At 33.3% G+C, this 22831-nt stretch overlaps 1 protein-coding gene across 1 annotated transcript in view; it reads right to left on the bottom strand.

Moving 5' to 3' along the window:
- Positions 1-21334, bottom strand: part of LOC118197439 (cGMP-dependent 3',5'-cyclic phosphodiesterase-like) — a 130897-nt gene extending 109563 nt beyond the window's left edge. The window contains exons 1-3 of the mRNA XM_085813675.1: positions 21286-21334; positions 6020-6075; positions 5878-5930 (exon numbers count right to left, since the gene is read on the bottom strand). Coding sequence (XP_085669801.1) covers positions 5878-5930; positions 6020-6075; positions 21286-21287 — 111 coding nt within the window. The 5' untranslated portion in view covers positions 21288-21334. The remainder of the gene's footprint in view (positions 1-5877; positions 5931-6019; positions 6076-21285) is intronic.
- Positions 21335-22831: the final 1497 nt, after the last annotated feature.

Below are 22831 nucleotides of genomic sequence, written 5' to 3'. Positions count from 1 at the left end.
GTCAGGGGATGTAAACGACTATAAGCTGTGTGAGTTGAAAAGGGTTCCTATTAGTGTGAATGGAACAACAGGGAAGGCCCTAGTTGATTCAGGAACAGAAATTACGGTGGTTAAGAAAGAGTTAACCAAAAGTCTCCAACTGAAGGAAGGATCGAGTATATATTTGAAAGGTATATTTGGTCCAGCTGTTAAATGCCCTTTGGTAAGCATTCCACTGAGTATTACTGTAGGAGAAAGTGCCAATGTTACACATCAAGAGATTTTGTGTGCAGTTGCAGAATCGCTGGCAGAGGATGTGTTGCTTCCTCCGGAAGTATTCACCATGTTAGGAGGTCGGTTATATGACACAGGTGAAGGAGTGGAAAACTTACCTGAAGAAACCACAAACATCCCAGAGGTTAGCAGAAAGGAAAAGCCTGTGAAGGTAAACACAGGGAAACTAGAAGGAAACGCTAGTATGGGAAGGAATCTCAATGAGAAAGGGAAGATGGAATCAAGTGAAAGCCAAGAACCTCAGCCAGGAAGACTGTGTACAGCGGATGTATTTAGAAGAGAGCAGGAGACTTGTGAATCTCTGTAGGAGCATGGGAGAATGCTCAGAAAGGAAAGGGGAATTATTATACAGTGGATAACTTTCTCTTTCATAAGGACAAAATTCTTGGAGAAAGTGTGGGGCAATTAGTTGTACCTAAGAGTCGAAGGGAGGAAGTCTGGCAGTTAGCACATTGCTCGGTGTTTAGTGGCCACATGGGGGTAAAGAAAACTGTGGAGAGAATTAGATACTCTTTTTATTGGGAAGGTCTGAGGTTAGACGTTCAGAAATTTTGCGAGGCATGTAAAGAGTGCCAGTTGACTAGACCAATTAAAACTCTTGATAGGACACCAATCACCCCAGTAACCAGGCCAGATCTGCCCTTCCAAATTGTAAACATTGATGTGATAGGTCCGATTGATCCTCCCAGTTCTAAGGGTCATAAGTATATATTATGCTTAGTTGATCAGCATACCAGATGGGCAGAAGCAATACCTCTAACTAGCCTCTCCGCCAAGTCGACTTGTGAGGAGTTATTACATATTTTTTCAAGAACGGGTATTCCAAATGTAATTGCATGTGACAATGGAACAAATTTTAAAGCAGATTTGACTCAAGAATTTGAGAGACGAATAGGGGCCAGTCCTAAGTTTTCGACTCCTGGATATCCTCAAGCTAATGGATTAGTTGAACGGTTTAATGGTACTTTAAAAAGAATGTTGCATCATGTCATCAGAGAAGAAGGTAGAGGGTGGCATTTGCAAATTTCTTATGTATTGTGGGCCTATAGAGAAGTACCCAACTCAACAACTGGGGTGGCTCCATTTGAACTCATGTACGGCAGGACACCTCAGGGACCTCTGTCGATATTAAAATCATCATGGACAGGGAAACATGAAAATTTACAATTAGATGCAACTTCTGTTTATACATATTTACAAAATCTAAAGGCTAGGTTTGAGAAGGCAGCGGAGCAGGCAAAGCTCACAGCTAAAATTCAACAAGAGAGGACAGCACACTATCATAATTTAAGGTCTACCATAAAAACATTTAAGGTGGGAGATAAGGTGATAGTCTTGATTCCCGATTCTAATAACAAGCTTTATGCTAGGTGGCAGGGTCCTGCAAATATATTGGAACAGAGAAGTTCTCACTCATTTATAGTACAAATGCCCGATGGGACCAAAAGACATGTCCATCAGAATAAGATTAGACCTTATGTAGTTAGATCCCAAGCAGTAAATGTTATCTTGGAGGGGGAAGAAGAGTTTCGGGAAATTGAATCTATACCTGTCAACAAGGGAGAAAAGAGTTTTTCTGAATCTCTGGAAGGATTAGAAAAGTCTAATTTAGATTCAGTCCAAAGGAGTAAACGTTTAGGGCTACTGAGGAAATATCAAACATTATTTACACGTCCAGTGCAACCAGCACGAGTAGGTACACACAAAATCGAACTTATTCCTACTGCTATTAGGAAGAAACCCCGCTGCTATGGAATACCCATGGCATACCGCAAAGCAGTAGATGAGCAGGTACGTGAGTTGCTAGAATTAGGATTAATTGAACCTTCTGAGTCAGAAATTGCTCATCCTATAGTTTGTGTGGCAAAAAAGATGCTACATTTAGAATGTGTATAGATTTTAGATCATTGAATGCTGTAACGAAAACTCCAACATTTCCCATGAAAGACATGCAGGAATTAATTTTTGTGGCGGGTGCAGCAAACTGGCTGACAAGCATCGACCTTTGAAAAGGGTATTGGCAAATTCGAATGGATGAAAAGAGCAAACCTTTGACTGCATTTGCAACATGTAATGGAGTCTACCAGTGGAGAACAATGCCTTTCGGCTTATCAGGAGCCTCAGGGACATTCCAGAAGGAAATGAATTGTGCTTTGCAGAGTCATAGTGATTATGCTCAGGCATATATAGATGATGTGGTGATTTTCTCGAAAACATTTGAGGAACACTTGAAACACATTTCTCTGGTTCTGGAAACTTTAGAAAAATTAGGATTTTCTGTACGTTTGGACAAATGTACTTTTGCAGCTAAAAAAAAATCATATATTTGGGGCATATAATTGGAGGAGGCAAGCATGGTTCTGATGAAGAAAGGGTCAAAGCAATTAGAAAACGCGTCAGGCTAGTCACAAAAAAAGATGTGAGATCGGTTTTAGGATTAATGGGATTTTATCGATCTTATATTCCCAGTTACGCAGAAATATCGGTACCATTGACAGAGTTGACGAAGAAGAGGCAAGCCAATATTGTTCTATGGGGGAAGTTGGAACAGAATTCTTTTAACAAATTAAAGGATACTTTGTGCCAAGTGACATCTCTGGTCACACCAAATATAGGAAAGCCATTTCAGATCCATTGTGATGCATCCAATTTGGCGGTAGGTTGCTGTTTAACCCAGATAGACGAGAGTGGTAACTATTGTCCTATTGCATTTGCAAGTCAAAAGCTTTCTCAAACTCAGAAAAATTGGGCAAGCATTGAGAAGGAAGCTTGGGCAATCTTATTTGGCCTGAATAAATTTGATAAAAGGATCTATGGGGCTCAGGTAGAAATTATAACGGATCACAACCCTCTCAGATATTTGAATGAAACTACTCCTCGAAGTCCCAAATTGACGAGGTGGGCTCTGGCATTGCAGAAATGGAACTTACGGATTAGTCATAGGCCAGGGATCCAGCACCAAAGTGCAGATGCACTCTCACGTCTGGATTAAATATGATATGATTAATATAATTTGATTTTTTTTCTTTTTCTTTGTTTATTGTTATGACTGTAATAATTTATTGCTTGTTCTGTTTTGTTTTATTTAATACTGTACGAGGTTGGTATCGTGTAAAAGTAATGTACAGAAAATTTGCTTGGATATTGATTAATGAAATACGTCCCAAAGAAAGGACAAATTTCATTCTTGGCAGGGGCGTGTCATGCACATACTCTATGCTACCGACCAAACCTACCGGAAGAATAGACTTATAGCTGAAAGCAGAGAGGAGAAAATCTGGCAACGAGGAGAAGCGTGCTTAATGCGAGAAGAACGGCATGCTCGTGCGAAAGAAACAGTTTATCTGAAAGAAGAGGAAAAAGTATCTGGCAACGGGAAGAAGAAACGTGCTTGATGCGAGAAGGACGGCATGCTCGTGAAAAAAAATATTGAAAATTAGTTTGGCTGTATTCCGAGAAAAAAGTTAGCTTGTTTTTTTTTTTTTTTTTTTTTTTTTTTTTTTTTTTTTTTTTTTTTTTTTGTTAAGAACTGAGAGATGCAATGTATTACTTGTGCGTTTGATGTAAATGTGAATAAAAGCAATACTTTGTGAAAAGTTAATGTGTATTTACAAAATTTAAAAAATATAGCTCATGTTATTGTTAAACCTGCATAAATGTCCCAGTTTATTTCCTGCAAATAGAGTTGACTAATAACATTCATAAGTGGATAGAAACGAACCGACAAAGATGAATTGATCAAAGGATTCGATTATATGACATTTATTTTCTTAAAATTGCCTTCCCCATATTATTTTTCTGCCAATTTTTGAAACTATGTATGGTTTTGAAAACGTTTCCTTCCCTCAAGCAGTGCCTAACTTGCTTAAAACTGCACTTCTGCTCTCAAGTTTCCCATTGACTTCTTGCATCACCCACAGTGTTCTAGTTTTGTTCATAAGAACAGCACAAGACGCCAGACGACTTACTTGCCTAGATGAACCAACCATGTTCTCTTCGAAACGCTCGCTACTATTGTTATCGTTCCATGCTAACAGACTTTTTTGCTCCAACGTAAAACAGCTGTTTCGTTTACCGTTACACTACTTGGATGTTTTGCATGACTGCATGACTACTTGGATGTTTTGCATGGACTTCTAAAGACATCTGACTTGGACTTCTAAGACATATCATTTGAACATCATGAGATTAGGCTTCGTCTTTCTCTCCTTTGTGCAACTTCACAATGATAGCTATAATAATATTATGGGCTGGATTTATGCGTTGTTGCACTAAGTATGGGTCTTAACCCCAGGTGACTGTTACCAATGACCCCGCTTACCTAAATCTCATCGTTTTCCCATAAATCCCACTCTTAAAAATTTTAATGCAGTTACAATTTTGTAAGAATTGTCAGTTTGACGTTTTTAAATTTAATATTTAAAATATTAGCTGAAATTGATTTCAGCTTTTTAAATTCCATCTAAAATAAAGTAGAAAAAATAACAAATCCTAATGAAAAGAATCTAAACGGAGCAACGGAATGATGCTCAGGCTTGGCAACGTTATTGCCATTAACCTGACGCCAAGTTTGAAATCATCGCCAAATATTTTTAATATTTTAATTTACATATATCTCTGAGAGTTTTAGTATAACGTTCCAGTTTTTCGATTATATGGGCAGCAATATTTATATCAAGAACGGTATTCAAAGTTTTTTAGGTTATAATTAAAAAGGTTTTCGTATCTCTGAGAGTTTTAGTATAACGTTCCAGTTTTTCGATTATATGGGCAGCAATATTTATATCAAGAACGGTATTCAAAGTTTTTTAGGTTATAATTAAAAAGGTTTTCGAAAAAATTTAAAAAGCAATAATATTAATTATGCATCAAATTCATTCAATTAACATTACAGAGCTAAAATTTTGAGTTCCTAATTTTTAAAAAACTGCTCATATGACTTTTAGAAAACTTGGCACTTTAGCATAATTTGAGGCGTAAAATCCATCTATGTGGAAAACTCGGCTTGACAATTTAGGGAAAGTCCGATTATTGTGCTAAAATACATATGATAAAACAGTTCTATTCATCACTGTAATACGTAATTTGTGTCACGCTTTTAAGACGTGAAAAGTATTAGTTTAACTTTGTCTATTGGCCAAAGAGAATGAATGTTCGCTATTTTTGACCCATTTATAACGTATTTATTTAAATCAATTGTGAAAAATACCAATATCTCATCGTCTGGCTTTCACATGATGGGCTGCTGAAGTTTACACAGCTGCTTCTGTGTCGTGGAACAAACGCAGCTTTTATATTAGAAAGTTTCCAATGCATTTATTTTCACTCTTAACTCTTATAGAAGCTCTTAAAGAATGTTAGTAAGAGAAAATAATACCTGACTATTTATAATGACGATCTGGTGTTCTTAATTTTACCTGCACGTGATACGAAAATTGAATTTCTCTCCTAAAACACATCTTAAATTGCCTTTATGTCTCATAAAATCAATACTTTGTTTATGGAGGAGGAAAGATGTGATCGCTTGTAAATTAGGGTTTTCCCGTTATTTTAGTAATAGAAAACTAAGGTGAAGAAAATTTTACAGAATGGAATTCTACTTACATACTGGGTCACTTTGAGTTGCAGTTCTTGAAAGCTGTCGTCATGTAAACTTTCTGAAAAATTAAAATTTTACATTACAAGAAGAAACCTAATTGAAAACAAAATTATACTTTAATAACGCAGTGTTAACTATTTAACAAACCTATAAGTCGAAGCAGTCGCACAGCTCTGGATGGGTCTTCTTCGTCCTCGCAACTCCTGAAATGAAACGAATAAGAACGATCAGCATCGGTGTGTCATTTAATCGGAGATTATTTTGGTAGTGCTTTAAATTATAAGCATGTTATAGCTGTAATTATATACATATAGTAATTATATATGGTATACATATAGTAATTATATATATTACATCATTAATTACATATAATAATTATATATATAATTATAGTAATTTTGAAACTGGGTCGTATAAATACTAAGACAAAAATCAAGTTAAATAGTTGTAATTTGAATGTATTTTAACGGCAGTAGTGTAAATTGTGTTTGTAATAATTCTTCATCCCGGATGATATAAAGTTTACAAAAACCGGCTGCCATGCTTTTCATTTCGGTTACAAATCTCACAAAGACGTGGTCTCTTTGCGGTACGGAATAAAGTACAGGTGTTTATATTTGCTTGAGTGTTTGCAAGAATAGTAAACGGAATACAAAATAGGCTAGAAATGGGCCGCCAAAAAAAGGAAGTAAGATATAACTGGCCCAATCATAATGCGTTGCCGTCATAGATGCCAGAGCTTTACATAGCGACCATAGACGCACACCTTATAAGGTATTTCTCCCACTTTACTAGCGCGCCTTCGTGGGGTAGTGGTTCTGCGCATTGGGCCGGTATACCAGAGGTCCGTGGTTCGATTCCCGGCGAAGGCGGTTGCTAATTTTTCATCTTGCCTGCTTCCAAATAATGTCTCTACAGTGTCTCTACAGTGGCGTCCGAATTAAAAGGGTTGTGGATGATGACTCTCCACAACCAGAATTTGGCAATTATGTCCCCTAAAAACCCCATTCGCCCTTTAAAAATGGGAGTATATAAGGTATTTCTCCCACTTTCCTAGCGTGCCTTCGTGGTGTAGTGGTTCAGCACATAGGGCCGGTATTCCAGAGGTGAGTGGTTCTATTCCCGCCAAAAGCGGTTGCTAATTTTTCATCTTGCCTGCTTCCAAAAAAAAAAAAAACAACAACAAAAAAAAACTAATGTTTCTAAAATCTGACTTCTTGTATCATTATTCTTGAAGCTATTTCAGTGACTAAGTCCCGGATATAGGGACAAGTAAAGCAATATCAATGTATAACAATACAGTAAAACTGTCATCTTTTCTTTTCCCGTAATTTTGTTATTTGGTAGTTCAATGGTATTTCATAAATTCGTTTCGTAATGTTCGTTCGATGTTTTGCGTGACGTCTGTATGTGTGGAGAGAATAAAGGAATGAATCTTTATACTTCTTTGTACGAATTAAAAGAAGTACAGTAATCGGGAAAAGCTCCGGGTATCATATTTCAACGAAAATATCCGTTTTGACCGCTTTCGAATCCATTTGAACGATGTTTTCGCGTGACATCTGTACGTGTGAGCAGAATAAAGGAATGAATCTTTTTACTTCTTTGTATTAAGTAAAGGAAGTATTGTAATCGCCAAAAATTTCAAGTATCATATTTCAATGAATATGTCCATTTTGGCAGCTTTTGAATCTGTACATACGGGCAGAGATTAAACTACTCTTTTACCCATAGTTTCAGAAGAGATTTTTTTTCGTGACGTCTGTACGCCTATATCTATGCATGCACTCGCATAATTCAAAAATGAACGCCTCAGAACGTTTTAATTTTGTATATGGGACTTCTATAACATGTAGTTGCGCACCTCCCTTTTTGGTTGCAATCGATTCCAAAAATTACATATACCCATTCGATGAGTTCAGCTTTTTATTCTTATATAGTAATCAATTAAGCATTTTTTACCTTAAAAATGATTGAATAATGTTGTTCTTATGTTAAGGCTTTTATGCCTTTAGTTAATCCGAGTTCAATACGTAAGAATTATTAATAATTTAAAAGCTGTTTAAGTGTCACTAAGTTTAACGAAGCTGTCGTTTACTTATATTTGAAACTCTTAGTAGAATTGCCAATTGATGCACCAACTTCAGTGTATTTTTGCCGAGCGAGACCAAAAGTTAACATTCAATTATGTGCACCGAAACTTTTGCCGTTCTGCCCGCTGGCCAGATTGCTTATTTTTGCGTAGAAATTCTAAGTGTAATTAAAAAAAATTTTTTTAACTGCATTTGTATTTTATGTTTTTCTGTATTTTACAGTTTTCAATGAAGATGTTATGAAATTTTATGTATTTTTGCCTTGCTATGAGGTGAGAACTGAATTAATTGAATAAGGAATCTATCTCTAATGAAATTCAAGGAAATAAATTTAAATGAAATGCAGCAAAAAATGTGTATAATTTAATAGGAAGTCATATGGTGGCGACGTCAGCCTTTTTTCCCAAACTATGATCATTTTCATTTAATATGGTGACAGCGATAAAGATTCATATCGTTTTGTAATCTAGTATGAGTTGATCTAATTTTAGAGAGAGATGGACCTTACAATGAGCCGTTAAAGGAATTCTGAAAAATCACTAAACATTTTTTTATCAAATTATGTAAATAATTTCATATATTTGTAATAAATGTAAATTTTCTGAAAAAGAAAAAAAAAAAAAAAAAAAAAACAGGGTTCATAGTTAAAAACAATAGAAGAATGACAAATTTTTAAGATCATGTGAACTTACTGAATAAATCAATAAAATTAGAAAGAAATCGCATAAAACGTTTTTGTTAAACATACCAAAATTTTAATGCCCATTATCGATAAAATTGTAATACTAGCAAAAGCATCAAACTCCAAATATCTGGATGTTTTTGGAGAAAAATTCAAATCACTAAAATTTAAGGAAAACAGAAAGCTTTTATCTGAACACACTGTAAAATAAATTTTTATATCATACTAATACCATCTCATACAAAAATATTAAATTATACGCTAGACTACTACTTTAAAGAAGAGACAGAAAATGCATGACTGGATAAAAGAATAGCTGCAGAAAATTGTTTAAGACAACGCTCGCTCTTTATTTTCAATTTTTCCCTCAAAGACAAATGGTAAATTCGAATGCTTTTTGACAAGCTTAGATGAAGGTTTTTGATGATTATATACCACGTGCAGTAATTTTGAAAAACTCAGTACAATATAAGAGCGATGGCCTGTCTGAAAGTAACGATTATTTTTGTCATTTGTCTGGTCAAAGTAAAGAACATATATTTTTTAAATAATCTAAAAATAAACATTTTTGCATTTATTTGCAATGAATAGATGACAATAAAATAGATTCGTTTGTTTTAAAAATAAATCAATACCGAGTAGTAAAAAAGAAAATCGATGGCTGAAAATGAAATTAAGCAAATAAATTTTTAAGAACTAAGTTTTCGGTAATAAGTTATTCATATATAAATTCAAAACAATATGCTGAAAAATCTTTGTTATGAAGATATTATTTTACTGTTACCGTGATAAATGTAATTCTTTAGGATGGGCTTTCTCTCTTTTTCTTTTACCTCTCTCTAGAGCAATAAAAAGGTAGTTTTTTAAGTTTATACAGCCTGAGTTGCCAAAAGCTATCTTAATACTATTTAAAATGAAATTTTTACTGAAGAACATATTTCAGCCATCTACATTTCTTGGATTGAAATTAATGAACAAAAATAAATTAAAAAAATCTGAAATCTTTCAGATTTTATATTACGCACAGAGGGGCAATTTTTTAACGCTTTGTGTGTAACCTTTATTTATTAAATATCACGTTCTTCGCATATAAACCACAAAATTCAGTTCAACAGCAATATCGCAAAATAATTTAAAAAGAGCATATCTTTACAATTTCCGATACACAGTCTCGCGCGCTAGAGATAAAAATGTTTTTTTTTTCTTTTTCGTACAGTGTTTCCATTGCTCGCTTTGAAATAATCTGAGTTTGTGAATCAAAAATTCGTTAAAGCTTTAGACAATATGAAACAGATAATAAAACAAGTTCCAAGTTCCAAATTTGGGCTTCCATATTCGAGTGGATGACTAAGTTATTCAAAATTTGATGACTCTAGGTATCGTTGTTTTTTTTTACAGTGAGAGAAACATACATACTTTCATGCAGATTCTTTTCCTAATTTCAGAGAAAGAGTTGCAACAGTTTATAAAATTCACTGGGGAAGCCTGAATATTTAAAATTTAAACAGTTTATGAAAAATATATAGGAAGAGAAAATATCCTGCTTTATTTACAAACAGAATAAAAAATTCGTTTATGAAAAATAACGAAACATCAAGTTGTCCTTTTATTTTTAACTTTAGTTTTGCAATGCAAAAGCACATTTATATTTGCGTATTAATAAAAATCCTTTTTAATAAAACATTAAAATTTTTATCATTAAAGGTTGTAGAGACATTAGGATTATTTTAGAGGCCAGCGAGATGAAAAATATGCAACCGCCTTCGCCGAGAATTGAACCACGGACCTCTGGAATACCGGCCCAGCGTGCAGAACCACTACACCACGAAGGACGCTAAGAAAGTGGGAGAAATACCTTATAAGGTGGTTATGATTAAAGCTATTAACACAAAGTTAGCCAAGTTGTTGTTAATGTTATAATATTGTTGCATTTCTTAATAGACAAGCTGAATGTAAAAGTATTGTTTTCTCTGTTTTATGAGAAATTAATAGAACGGCCTTAATGAATACGTTAAATGTGTATGATCGGAAGCTGCGTAAAATTTGCACATAATTATTCTAATTCTTGTTCCAAAACTTCGTCTAAAGATAGATACCGTACTAAGTAAAGTAAAGATTACACAAGACAAAGGGAATCACTGTTTCTATAACATGAATCTCATAAGTTTGGGCAATTTCGTGTTTTCTTCATTTAATGAATGACCTAAATCGAAATTAGTTTTCTAAAAACAGTCTAATCAAAAGTCTTCATAGAAAATTCAAATATCGATTTCTTTCTTTGGTATCGATGCAAGGTAAAGTCTCGTTTTAGAAACCATATAATCTCTTCTAATGACTCAGTGATGAAAGAGTACGGTTAATATGTTTTAAAAGACCTCTCCGTTTCCTTGGGGATTTTATTTTGTTGTTATTAATTGGAAACGCAACTATTTCCGCAGGAAATGCATTTGCATCAGGAATGTATTACTTTCTTTAACCAATTCTTTTCAGCTCCTTACATGAAATATTGTCTTATTGTTCATGAAATTATAAGTAAGTAAAACGTTTTCTGAATCTTAGCTTAATGGCTCTTTTCATATTTCTTTTAGCTCTTTAACATTAAGTGATACCTTAGAAATTGCTTTGTTTCTACAGGCTTTTCATTTATATCTAAGATACTATAGCAACATATTTTTGAACATAAAATTAGTATTTTATCAGAACAACGTTCAGCTTTTATAGGTACGAAACTTTTCATTCTTGTCAGCAAATTTTTCTCATAATTTTACATTTTTACGTTTCCCATATTTTCGCTTCTTCTAACTGCATTTGTAGAGACTTTAGGTTATTAAGCAGGGGACATGAAAAAAGCACAATGCTCTCCTTCTCCTTTCAAAGAGCGCCTGGGGATTAGGGGAGCCACTTGCCAAATCCTAGTAGTGAAGAATCATCATCCACCACATTTTTTACTTCGTCACTATAGAGTTATTAGGTATTTTGAAGCAGGGGGCATGAAAAATGAGCAGTGTCCTGAAATACGCGCCAAGTGTGCTACCGTTACACCACGACGGCATGCAAAAAGTAGGAAGAAAATACATTTAGTGTTGATCCGTCTAAATTGAGAGTTAAGTACATTTTATTGGTGAAAATTAATTTCTGAGTTTAAACTGTGTAAAATACATTAATTAATTTCAGATTCAGTTACTTCAAAAGCATATAACTTCAATTTCATATTCGTCTTGTGGCTCATTATTTGCTTGATTTCGATCAGTTCATTTTTGATTAAGAAATACCTGCAGTTAGGTGCATGCCATGTTCATATTGCAAGTGATAGCATCAGTGTGGCAGTGTGCAATTTTCAAGTTTGATCATCATAAGCGCAGATCTAAACGCAGTAAGTAATCAACCTGAATTTTTCTATAAGCGCAGCTCTAAACGCAGTAAGTAATCAACCTGAATTTTTCTATAAGCGCAGCTCTAAACGCAGTAAGTAATCAACCTGAATTTTTCTGTCATAACTTCTTTAGCTTTTCTGTAGAAAAATTGCCAAAAATTGTAAGATCACTGCTCTCTTTAAAATCACATTTTGTTCTTAAAAATTCTGAAACTTTCATTTGCGTGAGCTTTCATATTTACGTGCTGTCAAGAATTCAGTGAAATCTACCCGATCTTCATATTCTTTCCTTTTATTTAAAGATCTAAATAATATGTCCAAGAATTTACACTTCACCATTTCGTCAAGAACAGCAATATAATTTTTCAAAGTATAAAATCTTTTTCTTTTCTTTTTACAATGTTGCCACTAAAATCTATACAAATAAATGATCACATGAAACATAAACATTTAAATAGCATCCATGAAGTTGTAAATACGTATATCGATTTCTGACACGTGTCATTCGTTCTGAAGTGAAATATCTGCACCAAACGATACGCTAATTGTAGGAACATCATTTAATTTGCTTTATTTTTTTATTTCAATCCATATGTCGTTATATTAGAGTTACGTATACTTTTCATAATAGTATTAATGTTTACATTAAGAGGAAAATATTTATTTAGTTCCCTGCTTTATGATGTTAATCTTTGTAGCTTTTCCTAATACGAAACTGCCAGAACCAAATATATTATGATGTTTTCTTCTGGCATTTAAATTTTTATGCTAATATGAGTAGCTTAATCAATTTATCATGCAGGGATTTGCATTTAAAATTATACTTTATTTAAAATGGCCGGGCTAAAGCAAGGGCCAGAAGTGATAGTCATTTTATTATAGAAGCACTTAATAAGCGTCCATTATTCTCCTATGAAAGGACGAACAGTTACAACCATGCCTTCTCCGCGATTCGAACCTAGGCCTATCGCCACATCAGTCAGGGTCACTATACCGGCTGGGAAGCGTTTAGAATTATACCATAAACCCCTATTCGACAAAACAGAGCCTAGTAAAGTTATACGGTTTTTCAGTACTTTTATAAGGTATTTCTCCCATCTTCTTAGCATGCCTTCGTAGTGTAGTGGTCTGCAAGCTGGGCGCGTATTTCAGAGGTCCGTGGTTCGATTCCCGGAGAGGGCGTTGCTCATTTATCACCTTTCCTGCTTCGAAAAATTCCTAATTTCTCTACAGTGGTGCCTGAACTAAAAGGGTGGTGGATGATGACTCTCTACACCCAGGACTTGGCAATTGTGTCCCCTAAAAGCCCAGTCGCTCTTTAAAAGGGGAAGTATTTCTCCCAACTTCTTAGCATGCCTTCGTAGTGTGGTGGTCTGCACGCTGGGTGCGTATTCCAGGGGTCCGTAGTTCGATTCCTGGCAAGGGCGTTGCTCGTTTTTCATTTTTTTCTGCTTCGAAAAAATCCTAATGTCTCTACACTTTGAATTACCAAAGTCACTAGTCACTTCAGTATTTGAATTTTAGTGCTGTAATTTTTAAGTATTTCTAATATTTTCGTGATCTAATTTTGACAAAGCGATAAGAAACAACAACAACTGTCAGAGGATTTCTCATTACATCTACCTTTCAACTGCCACAGGTCTGTGTCTGTGCATAATTTGAAATCTAGAATTGAGGTTTTTACAAAGGCCGTCCTTCTTGTTGATTCGAAGTCGGCCATAGAGGTGAAAGCTCTTCAACACCACTCTGAGCATAGTCTTTTGTCAAAAATAAAACGAGATATCAAGGAACTATATAGGAAAAAAACAGTAGAATTTCAGTGGATAACATCCAACGTAGGTAAGCAAGATGGTAATGAAAAATCAGATCTCTTGGCAAAGAGGAGTACGAAGTTCTTTATTGAACAGAGTTCCATTGCTTATGATTCCCTTAGAAGAACTATTCGAGAGAATTTTTTGTCAACTTACAACACAGAACTATCAATTAAATCTAAGGGTAAACTCTGGGAGAATATCAAGAATAACTGGAATGAGTTCAACAGCAGGCCACGTAGAAAGGATGTGGCTAATTTCAGACTGGGTACAGGGCACGATTGGTCAGCCAAACATCTCAACAGAATAGTCATACTCACTCATAACCAATTCCCTGTTTGTAAAACGAACACTATAAATAAGCAACACTTGCTCGTCTATCCGGCCCTTGACCCTAAGTTAGAACACAGTGGTGATGTTCTGCAACTATATTGGACGGCCAGTAATCTTATCTTGAGCATACAATTGTTTCCCCTCTTTGAGGATTTTTAAAAAATTTTAATTGTGAAATTTTTATCTCTTAATTGTTTTGGTATTGTAAAGACTTTAATTTTAGTGCTGTAAGTTTTTCGTTATCTAATTTTGATAAAGCTATAAGGAACAACAACAACTGTCAGAGAACTTCTCATTACATCTACCTTTCAATCGAAAGCTCTTTAGTAATGCTTAAATCTGATTGTTGAGCAAACTGAAAAGCATAACAGAAAGAAAATCCATTACTTGAAGGTAATTCAAAACATACGTTCAAATTTAAATTAAATGCTAAATACAAACTCAACATTGAGCCTTAGCTCGGCCCAGTGCACACGAAACTTAAGTCGATTAATTAATTTCAGCCAGGAGTGAAGCGAATTAGATTGCCAGTCAGCCTATACTGCCAAAGCTGTCTCTCTAAGCTTAAGAACTCTGCGCTTATTTTATACTTTAATTAATTTCCCTTCTAGTGAAAGTTAACGAAAGTAGAAGTATAGCCAAATTAATAAGGTGACTGGATTAATTAACATAAAACCTTACTATATGAAGTATAATTTTATTTATATCTTACTTGATTTTAGAGTTTGATGTGAAATATCTCCAACAAAATATTTTAAGTCGCCGTGATTCTCGAATAATGTAATGATTGCAGAGAATGAGAAAATGGTGCTAGAAGGACAGATGGCAGTTTCCTTGGGTACAATCTGTATGAACTACTAAATAATAGCACTAAATTTACTTAGTTAAGTGTATTATAATTCATTATATAGCTTCTACAACGAGGCCAGTTCCATGAGTTCTATTAGTCGCATTTTTAAAGTTATGCCTTAGAATATAAATTTGAATAGGTTTGTAGAGGTTTATCTTAATTTTCTAAAGTTTATTTTTATTTTTGAATAGATTTCCTTTACTTTCATATTGCCTACTTAAGATTCGCTACCAGAATGAGTTTTCAGGATTGCGTTTTATGTAAATGAGTTAGAAAACAGTATTTTAAGTTGAAGTCTCGGGCACTTCAGTAGAAGAGCTTAGAAGTCCCTAGTAGAGCGTTACTAGAGCGTGTTCTGCCTTCTCGCCGCATCGTTGCTTTAAGTCTAATCTTACTACACTTCGGCCGTATTGCTGCGTGCTTGCTAGTAGGTTACAGCCGAAAACATCGCGGACGAAATCGTCGCAAAGCAAGGCGAAAACATCGTGGTAAAAACATCGCGGAAGAAAATATCGCAGAGAGTGATCAAAAATAAAGCGGTTCAAAAACTTTGCAGTTTAGAAATACCGTCGTAGAAAATAACGTGGTAAAAAATAAAGCACCTACAAATCATTGCATGACGATAACATCGCACACATGAAGTTGACATGAAGTTTTAGAATTTTCGCGACGTTTTAGTCCGCGATGTTTTTGACGTGATGTTTTTGGTGGATATCCTGCTAGTATTCGGCGGTAATCTTTAATGAGGGCAAACTCTGCTAATTATTGTTGGTCAGCTTCGACTGGTTTTAGTTTAGGTTAGCATTATATCAGTTTCTTACTTTTATCTTGAATTAAAGCCTAATTAGAGGCTTATTGTAAGCCCGAGAAGGGACCATCTGTAAATCATTATTGAGTGGAAATAAAGGGTAAATTAACCCTTCTTTGTTATTAAAGCATTAGATATGAGCGATTATTCGCTACGCAGTTTGTAAGGATTCTAGCTGCCAAGGACTACTAATTGCGCTAGAATATTATAAGGTAAAATAATAAAAGTAATTTGATTTAACTGAGCTTTACATATTTAAGATTATTTTCATCTGAAATTCTCAATTTGCTATTTTAATTTTAGTTCTTTTATGAGGTATTTCTCCCACTTTCCTAGCGTGCCTTCGTGGTGTAATGGCTGTGCACGCTGGGCTGGTATTCCAGAGGTCCGTGGTTCGATTCCCGGCGAAGGCGGTTGTTCATTTTTCATCTCTCTGGCTTTTCCAATTAACCTAATGACTCTACAGTGGTGCCCGAACTAAAAGGGTTGTTTATGATGACTCTCCACACCCAGGATTTGACAACTGGGTCCCCTAAAACCCCCAGTTGCCCTTTAAAAAGGGGAGTATATAAGGTATTTCTCCCACTTTCCTAGCTTGCCTCTACACTTTGATGATCAACAGAAGTAGCTCCTTTTCTGACTTTTTGATTCAGCTCAAATACAAACTGTAGTTACTTATTTCAGTCTCTTCCCTAAAATATTTTTACGGATAATTAGAAATCGTCCTAGTCTTCCAAATGCGTTTCAGTGTAATAATTCCATCCTAATATTAAAATATCGTTAAGCAGAAAATATATCTAATGTGCCTGTTCTTTCAAACTCAAAGCTTAGCCTAGCTTACCTTAAATATGGCAAATAAGACACTGTAAACCAAAGGCGACAAAAATGTAAATTTGCTAACGTACAAGAGAATTTTACAATAAAATTTTTTAAATACATGTTATTTATTCAATGCCTCACTAAAAATAAAGATTAGTTTTATTTCCCACTATTAATGTAAACAGCTTAAAAGTTACACGAACGAAAGAATACTTGGGATATTGAGATTAAATTGTCAGTGATGTTACAGTAAAGAAGATCATCAATATCATTCTGGTCTGGTTGATATTCAGTACAGTTGAATGAAACCACTGGAGCATTAAAAAGGTGTTCATAATTTAGAAAATATAATGCTCTTTCGGAAAATATCAGTTTTGATTGACATATGTTTCGTCTTTTTGTACATATTTCTTTATAGAAAGAAATAGAATTTTTTACGTAAGCACATCCAATCACATTTTAGTCGTTCGTATGCAAAGCATAGGGGTTTCAATTCTAAATTCGGCAAATCTTTTATCAAGTACTCGTTATTCGATTTCATATTTATAGTGTTCGAGTGACATTTTTGTCGTAGGTTTGGTATTTATTCCAAGTCTGGTAGAAATAGAAGCGATTCATTTCCTTTTAACTAATTCAGCTCATTTGTCATTTAGATGCATGTTAAAAATAGGAGCTGGTTCAAGAAATATAGGTCGAAGACCGTTAAATAGAATGAACATTTACACAAATTATTATCTGATATAATAACATAAAAGCAATTTTCTTTTAAATATTGCTTTATAGACAAAGTTCAAATACAGTTTATTACATTTGTAATTAATTTGCTATTGCAAATTTGCTTTGCAAATGATGTTACAAAATTTTCGCTTTTTTAATAGGAAAATAGTTATTTAATAATCAATATCATTCTGGTCTGGTGATATTCAGTACAGCTGAATGAAACCACTGGAGCATTAAAAAGTGTTGATACGTTCATATTAAATAGATATTTTTAATTAGTAATTTGAATTAACTTTGAAATAAAAGTATCAAAATATAAATTTAAATAAAAGTGTTTTCTAATACACACACATATATATATCTGTAATTAAATTTCATTTAAAATTTAATTAACTTTAAATTTGCTTTTTACGAATAAAGAATGTTTTTTAAATTCAAATATATATATATATATATAATCTGCGATCAATGACAATAGCTACTTTTTCAATATCTTAAAATTTACTTTTGGTTTTGGTATTTTTGCGAATAAAAATTTTTCTTAGCAGATTTTTAAGCAAGAAATTAAAGTTATTTAAAATATTGCTTTAAATTCTAAAAATGTTTTCAATGATGGTTTTAAATTGCATTTGTGTTCCTTGTGTATATGGAAAGTTTTTTAATGTAAATTATTACGAATTTTTGGTTTATATATATATATATATATATTATATATTAGAAATAATATAATATATATATATATATATAGATAGATAGATAGATATATACATGTATGTATATATCTGTATAATTTATAAGATATATATATACATATAGAGAGAGAGAGATTAAATGTATAGTTAAAAATTTGCTATCAAATAAATTAATGAATTTAATATTTGTATTTAATCGGATAAAATATGTTTTGGCTTTTGGACTCGGGCATTTCAAATCCAAATTCTAAGCCTAATGAAAACTATTGTTAATTTCAAAAATCACTAAAGTTTAAAATTTGAGATAATGTTTCATAAAAAATGCGTGGTGATTTCTGATCATCATAAAATTTCAGTTTTATAAGTCGAACGATTGGAAGTCGAAAACTACCCGTATGGTAAATATAAAATATAAATCCTATGAAAAATTATCCTATGAAATTAAAATCAAAAATTTCACAATTAATTATCTTCCAGCCGTAAGGAAGGCAACTTGTAATAAACATATTGAAAAGTGATTTTTTTCTTATTGAATTTTTAATTTTTTTTAAAGTTTTACTTATATATAAGTTATTTAGTAACAAAAACATACAACCATTGAAATACGAGAAATATAAATAAAATGGGATCTTTCCTGGGAAAGGAACTTAAATTACTCTTAATGAGGTAAAACATATAACACGTTTTCTACACGAAAAATAATGCACCATAAAGATGAGTGAAAAATTAACTCATTTGACGTAAGGAATTTAAAAAAATGATTCTGAAAATTTGTATGCAATATTAATTTGAGTTTAAATCCTTTAGAAGAATTACAAACATATTAATGGGTTTATTGAGATTTTATCTCTAAAGAGGGTTGGGAAAGTATTTCTGTGGCAATGAAAAGTTAATTAAATATTTTTCCAACTACGAGCGATGTCACCAAAATTTGGTAAAAGTTATGAATTTTAAGTTTTCTAGTAAAAATAAGCAATATATTATTTTTAAGTGCTTTAAAATAATAATGAAACAAAAATAGGCCCTTTTTGTGTCTTTTTTATTTTTTAACTTCCTTTCTTTATTTAAGATAATTTCGAGTTATTTTAGAAACTCTTAATTTTCAATTTTTTTAATCGTAATAAATCTAGAATGTTTCAGAATTTAAATCACATTTACATACGTTTCCAGCTGCAATAGGCTTACGAAATAACCAGGATTAGATTATTTGATCTTGGCAAAGCGCTGTAGGATTTTCTATGTTTGGAAAGAGGTGCTTTCGTGAATGATTTCCTGAGATAAAATTATTAGAAATTTTCTACACATAAAAGTACCTTATGCAATTGACCCCCTCAATTACTTGTAAGATGACCCGTCACGAATTACCATTGTTTTGTGGATACAAATTAGGCGGTTTCCTCACCAACTTCACTCGCTAAATCATTTGGCTATATCAGATAAATATCTGATACATACAAATTAACTTTTTTTTAAATATTAGAACGCTAAGTGTGTAATCCAGCATTAGTAATCACAAGTAGAATTAAGAAGATTCAAATTATTCAAGCCTCCCAATCTCCAGTTCCATAATCCAACTGCAAACAGGGACCATTTACAAGAAAGCTTTTAATATTCAAACCGAGAGAAATATATGTTTTACTGAGAAAAAATCAGTAGTGTAGTTTCATTACAAGTAGATCTAAAGAAAGCTAAATTGCGATGAAAATAAAATTAATGAGTGTTTAAATGTGGATCTAGATAATCCAAGACGGCAAGTTTTAACCGGATATGACATCATAGCATCTGTTCAAAAAGAACAGGAAATTAGAGAATAGGAAAATGATTGTTACGGTAATGGGATTCATATCTCATAAATCCCCATAAATGTTGTCAAACAACTATGAAATGGTTACTTCTACGCTTGAAAAACTTCTCAGCTTTAATGAAAGAATTCCTTTTCCAAGCATTTCCGTTGATAACTTTAAAAATGTAATCATTTAAAATCTAAACTACTATTATTTTAAAGAGCTAAAATGAGCACCGCGTCTCTGCTTTTATAAGTTTCTGTTGAAATTGCTCAATTATGGATTGGAATAGTTTAAACCTGTTGCCTATAGAATTATCCGAACTCGAACAGGTAGCCACAGGTGCGAATAATCGGTGCCATGCTTTACCGCAATTCATAATAAACCGACATTTAATAATATGTATGCATCAACTTTTGTTCAAGAGAGAAGCGGATAACTTTAAAACAGTCAGATGTCAGTCAAATGGCAGATAAAAAGTCAATTACGCCTAATTCAAAATTCTTAAATAGCTTAGTAATCAGAAAATTTAGACAGACTTGAAGTTAAATTTAAAAAATGCCTGAAAATATAAAAAGAAAAAACTTTTGCTAGGTTATACGTTGGAACGCAAAATATGACAAATGTATCAATAGATATCACACGTGTATGCCTATGTATATATAGAGAGCTACATTAAGAGGGAGAAAGGATTATACTTAATCTATGCAAAACCTGACAAAGTTGGTAAAAAAAGAGGGCCTTACATTAAACATAAGGTAAAAACACATTTAAAATGATATTCGAGAATATTAAAAAATCTATGATTTACTCGTAGTTTTAATCTAAAAGTTTAGATACTTGAAAATTTATTTGGTGTATTTAACAGAAAGTTTAGAACTTTTTACTTAATTTTATAACAAGAAAAAATATTTGTTTTTTCTGTTTTTTACTTCTCAACTCATCATAATCGAAATTATAAAATCAGAGACAGTAACATATTCTCTGAAATATAAAAGTGTACAGATAACTTAAAAAACGGTACTAATATAGTACTTAAGTGTTCTACCAAGACACTATCCCTGTCCTGGGACGGTATGAATACTTCAAAGCCCAGATCTGAAAGTCCAGTCAGTCCTTCGGACAAGATTATGACCTTCAGAATTATACACAACTGCGTCAATGACGAAGAATTTAACATTTCCACTTTGGTTGCAACTAAATGCACTTTGAGCCGCTGCTCAAAGGGTACCGGCGGGTGAAGAACTCATTCCCAACTCCAGTTACCGATTGCCTCAGGGGGTCAAAGTATGACGCGGCCGGCGCGTTTTTCTAAAAGCATCCCGAAAGCGGTTAGAGTGGAGATCCCGCGTCCGGAATCCTTTTTGCGCCTGCCAAATTCTTATCTCCTGACCATGGTCGCTGCTGAGCTGGAGGTGCTGAGGGCAAAGAAAGTAGGCAATACTCACATGGCGGGAGACTTGAGCCCTAGGATTCGTAGCAGCCACTGCAGGAGGGGCGACATACCTCGGAGGACGCGCATCGATTGATCGAAAGCGCGGCGATGACAGCGCCACCGTAGCAACACAATCATTTGGAAGCATGTTTCGGGTGCTCAAAAGATTTTACGACTCATATCGGCAATGATGATGGACGCTATAAACCCATTCTGCTACCGAGTACACTTAAGTTTTTGACTCATCTCTTCAAAGACGGGAGTTTAACCTAACTGCAGTTCAGATCTCTGTAGGGATGACCTTTCCTGTGCATTACACGAATCATAAACTCAACCCATTAAACTTGCCAATTAAATCAAATCTAAACCGAACTAATGATTCTCTAGAACAAGTTAAGATGAAACTTGATGTTGCCAGCGGGCAATATCTTTCAATGACAAACATTACAAGATACATTAAAAATCTCATATTAAATGTTAGATAAGATCACAGGTGATGTCGACGATACTCGACAATTTCAGTTTAAAATACTGGAAAACTAATATGGTAACCTTTTACAAATAAAATACATTTTCAGCGTTCTTTTAAGGAATATTCTGCGTTTAGCATACACTCTTTTCCAAAGAAACTTCAGACACATATTCTGGTATTTATTAAATAGATGAAAAATGGTTCTTTTGCATTTTAATAAAGTTAATGTAAATTTTAATTTGTAAAAAACATTTCTTCTCTTATGGAAACTGAATATTGAGTTACAACTGGTTATTTAAAAATTTCTGTAAAAGCTAATAGTATAAAAGCATAAAAAAATAAACTTTTCACAGTCAATAAGAAAAATACATACATCTTGGCTTTCAAATAAGTTACGATTAAAATATGTATAAAAACATTTAAATTTGAGGATAAAATCGTAATTACAGAGGCCTCTTTTTCTAGAAAGAAATTTGATAATTTTTTCTTAGCAAATATATTTTAACTTTTATTTTTCCGAAAGTAAATTAATTTTAGCTGTGCCATATATACATAATTTTTGTTCGGTATTTGTTTCAGTTTACTTTCGTTTTAGGTTTGATTTAAAGAATATCATTTCATATTATCTTTAATTTGCGCCTTTCTGTTAGATTGCAAATTTTGGTTAATATATGTTCTATGTATTTTATCTTTTTTGTTTTATTAATTAATTAATTTCGAAGCATTTTCGAGACGTTAATAGTATTTATTTAATTAATGTTTCAATTTTGATCTCTCTCTCTCTCTATATATATATATAGGAATATAATGCTTTTTTCCCTTTGTTTTCTGTAAATTATTTCATTTTTAAGCGTTTAAGCGAAATTTGTCAATTTTCTAAATTAAAGCGTCGTTCCTCGAACATTAGGAATAAGTTACTGGAAAATTTACAGGAAATTCCAGGAAGAAGAAAGCTGAGGATGTTTAACAGTTGATTAACTGGACTGGTATGTTCGCACGTAGTTGGCAGCAACAATTCCATACATAAATAATGTCTGGAACATTCGAACAATTCCATACATAAACAATGTCTGGGAAATTCGGATCT

The sequence above is a fragment of the Stegodyphus dumicola genome, chromosome 1, assembly GCF_044657685.1.
Source record: "Stegodyphus dumicola isolate Sdum_Otavi_A_Nest chromosome 1, ASM4465768v1".
NCBI classification, from domain to species: Eukaryota; Metazoa; Arthropoda; class Arachnida; order Araneae; family Eresidae; genus Stegodyphus; species Stegodyphus dumicola.
This window is presented reverse-complemented; position numbering and strand designations above follow the sequence as displayed.